Below are 3,248 nucleotides of genomic sequence, written 5' to 3' on the forward strand. Positions count from 1 at the left end.
CCCCCGCTGTGCAGGCGAGCCCCTGGCCATTGCCGCCCCGAGCCATCGCCCTTGCTGGCGGGGGCTTATCCCTGCTTTGGATGCTTTTCCAGGTCCTCAACTGTTTAGGTGACATCTCCCGCTCAATCGCGCGGGTGGGGGACATTAAGAAGGTGGACACGAAGGCTGTCCAGCTGGACACAAAGCTTGGGCAGCTGGACACAAAGCTTGGGCAGCTGGACACAAAGCTTGGGCAGCTGGACACAAAGCTTGGGCAGCTGGACACGAAGCTTGGACACGTGGACACCCTCGTCCAGGCCAGGCTCGAGGCCGCACTCAGCAAGTCGGAGTGCCATGTCGCAACGGTGGCGTGCGTGGCGGTGCTCGGCGCCTGGCTGGCTCGGAAGCCGGGCGCCGGGCGCGGTGCCGGCTAACTGCCAGCACGCCCCGGCTCCTTCCCTGCCAGCGGCCGTTCCTCGCAGGCCACGGCGCCAGCATGAGCCGGCCGCCGCGCGACTTCCCCTGCGCCATTCTCGCGCCCACGCATTGATGCTACGTGAATAGGTATGATAAACAAGCCGCACGCGCCACGGCACGTGGCAGTTGTGGGTGGCTGCTGTTGCAGGAGAGCAGGGGCATGTCTGCTCAAAATTTTGGCCCAAGCTCGCTTTTCTTTCAGAGAGAACCCGATACTCCCCCCCCGGCCTGGCAGCAGGCCATGGCGCATTCCTTGACATGTGTGCTGCCTTCGCTGCAGCGATTGCACCTTACTCTTTTTCCCTCCCTCGGGCTCGCATTGGGCTTCCATCGACGACAGCAGGGCTCATTCGGCAGTGGCAGCGCCCCGCCGCAGAGCAGGTGCAGCTTGAGTCGTCTGGCATAGCGAGCAGAGCGCGTGTTCGCGGAGCCACATTTTTACGTTTTGATGGCGCGATTGGTGGCGCCAGCCAGGGCCCGCTGCGCGCCGCATCTTGCAGCAAACCGCCCAAATACAGGGCGTTTCATGCGCCCTTTTGGTGTCATGGCACACCCAGTGTTTGGCTGGCTCCGCCAGCTGTAAAGCACCGCCCCCCCCCCAAAAAAAACACCTGTCAAAGCGCAAGGGCGAGTTGCAAAGATGCAGGAAAGTTAGTGCGACATACAGGAGAGTATGTGTGCACTCCCAGTGCCGACCTCTCAGAGTTTTGGGCCAGAGTAGCAGCTCCCTGCAAGAGCCCACGCAACCAGGGTGTGCGTGGTTGGTTTGGCGGGGCATGAGATGAGGATCTCGCGGGCAGGCGGCTCCTGCCCAGCCCCTGCGGCCTCAAGCGGTGCCTGTGGCGGGGCCGGCAGGTGTCACCTGTTTCGCTGCCTTGCGAAACCGCTGCACCCTGGCGGCCTGTCCGGTGGGGGCAGGCTGTTGCTATTGAGATACCCCGAACTCAACCGGGATTGCCCGGGGGGCGGGGCAGCGCCAGGGAATTGGCGCGCTTCAAGTCAACAAAGATTCCTTGCATGGTAAAAACTGAACTGTATTCTACATGCACCTGGCCAATCGTGGGGGCCTAGGCAAGCACCAGCGGCCAAGCCATGAGGCATTTGCGAACGCAGTTATTCCTCAGTTCGGGGTGGCGTGCAGAGGTGAGCTGGCAGTGCGAGTGGGTGTTGGTCAGGTGTGGCTGCACAACGTTGTGGTTACATTGCCTCTACGCTGCCTTGCAACTCCCGCTCGTCTTCTCGTCTAGACATTTTACCATATCGGTCGCCAATTGCTGGTAATACTACATGATGAAGTGGATCTGCGTTCTGCTAGCGTGCCTGGCGGTCGCCGAGGCCTCCAGGGGTGAGGGTCTGCGCATATATGGCATCAAAACGACCCCATTTGCGGTTTCACATGCGCTGCGCGTCCCATGCAGGGGGTCCGGTGTCGAACGACCTGTGCAGCGAGTGCACATGGGCTGTGCGGGCGCTCAAGGACCTGATGTGCGACCCTGGCGTCGAGGGCAACGTGGTGAGTGTCCGAAGCCGTCCGAAGCCGCTTATACCTCAGGCAGGTACCAGCTCGTGATCATCGCACAAAAGGCGAACCAACCCTTTCCGGTTCGGGGCCTCTGCGCAGGTGGATTGGGTCATTGACAACGTCTGCGCTGCTGCTGGCGACAACAAGCAGTCGGTGAGGATGGCGCGGTGCTGCGTGCTAGGGAGGCGAACAGCGCGCTCGGCGGAGGGGAGTGCAGCACTGTCAGCGCGCGCCCGGGTCCGCGCTCGCTCACACACACACGCGCGAGCCCGACCCGGCCCCGCCGCCCGTCCCCTTGCAGTGCGCCGACATCGTCAACGGCATCGCGCCGGCGCTGCTCGACTGGCTGCGCCTCGGAACAGACGCGCAGGAGATGTGCGCAGAGGCTGGCGTGTGCGGCGCGCCGCCGCCGGCCTTCGCCGCCCCGGTGCGCTGCGCGGCCGCATGGGCGCCCGCGTCTGGGCCCGCCCCCGCCCCACTCATGGCGCCGCAGCGGCCGGCCGCGCATGCCTCATTTGTAGACGGGTTGACCTCGCTCCCTACCCCCTTACCCGGACACACTCACACACACACGCACGCACGCACACACACACATACGCGCCGCCTCCCCACCCCGCAGGCCAAGCCCCGCCGCGCCCGTGCGGCGCCCCGCAACGACCTGACCTGCCCCCTCTGCATGTTTGTGGTCTCCAAGGTCAAAGAGACGCTGTCAGACCCCATCACCCGCCAAGCCGTGCACGACAAGACGCGCGCCGCGTGCGGCGTCATGCCGGAGGGCGCGGTGCGGGACGCATGCATCCAATGGGCCGACCAGTACGGTGCGCACGGTCAACATTTCTCTGTCTCTCTTAGTGACCTCGCGCGGCGGACGTGTTGGGGGGCGCCTCGGGGCCGTTTCCACAATTCCGCGTGTCTGCCGGGCCCTGCGGAGGGGGCACCCTCGGCCTGACGCGTCGCGGCACCGAGTGATCCGGGAGCAAACATGAGGCCCGTGCCATCGCTCGTTGCTCGTTCCTGTGTTTCATGTTTTTCGATCCGCTTCTTGCCGTTATCTTATTCCATCTCATCCCGCCAGAGGAGACGATCTTCAACTTGGTGGACACCCTGGAGGCCCAGGACCTGTGTGCCATGCTGGGAAGCTGCTCGCTCGCTGAGCGCCTCGCGTCCGTCCGGCTGCCGCCGCTGTCCAAGGGGGCGGTCGCGGCGCTTGCGCCGCTGGCGCGGGGCGCGCGGGGTACGCCTGCGAACGACGAGTGTGAGACGTGTAAGG

General features: G+C 64.6%; 2 protein-coding genes across 2 annotated transcripts; both read left to right on the plus strand.

The window, feature by feature from the left end:
- Nucleotides 1–80: 80 nt before the first annotated feature.
- On the plus strand, nucleotides 81–413 carry MNEG_12602 (hypothetical protein; the record flags this gene model as incomplete). Its single annotated transcript, XM_014038925.1, has 1 exon — nucleotides 81–413. One exon carries the CDS (start codon nucleotides 81–83, stop codon nucleotides 411–413), a length of 333 nt encoding a protein of 110 aa, XP_013894379.1.
- Nucleotides 414–1,746: 1,333 nt separating this feature from the next.
- On the plus strand, nucleotides 1,747–2,947 carry MNEG_12603 (saposin; the record flags this gene model as incomplete). Its single annotated transcript, XM_014038926.1, has 6 exons — nucleotides 1,747–1,801; nucleotides 1,875–1,969; nucleotides 2,078–2,131; nucleotides 2,280–2,405; nucleotides 2,598–2,796; nucleotides 2,910–2,947. The coding sequence occupies 6 exons, from the start codon at nucleotides 1,747–1,749 to the stop codon at nucleotides 2,945–2,947; spliced, it is 567 nt and encodes a 188-aa protein (XP_013894380.1).
- Nucleotides 2,948–3,248: the final 301 nt, after the last annotated feature.

Source organism: Monoraphidium neglectum (assembly GCF_000611645.1).
Source record: "Monoraphidium neglectum strain SAG 48.87 unplaced genomic scaffold scaffold03330, whole genome shotgun sequence".
Lineage (NCBI taxonomy): Eukaryota > Viridiplantae > Chlorophyta > Chlorophyceae > Sphaeropleales > Selenastraceae > Monoraphidium > Monoraphidium neglectum.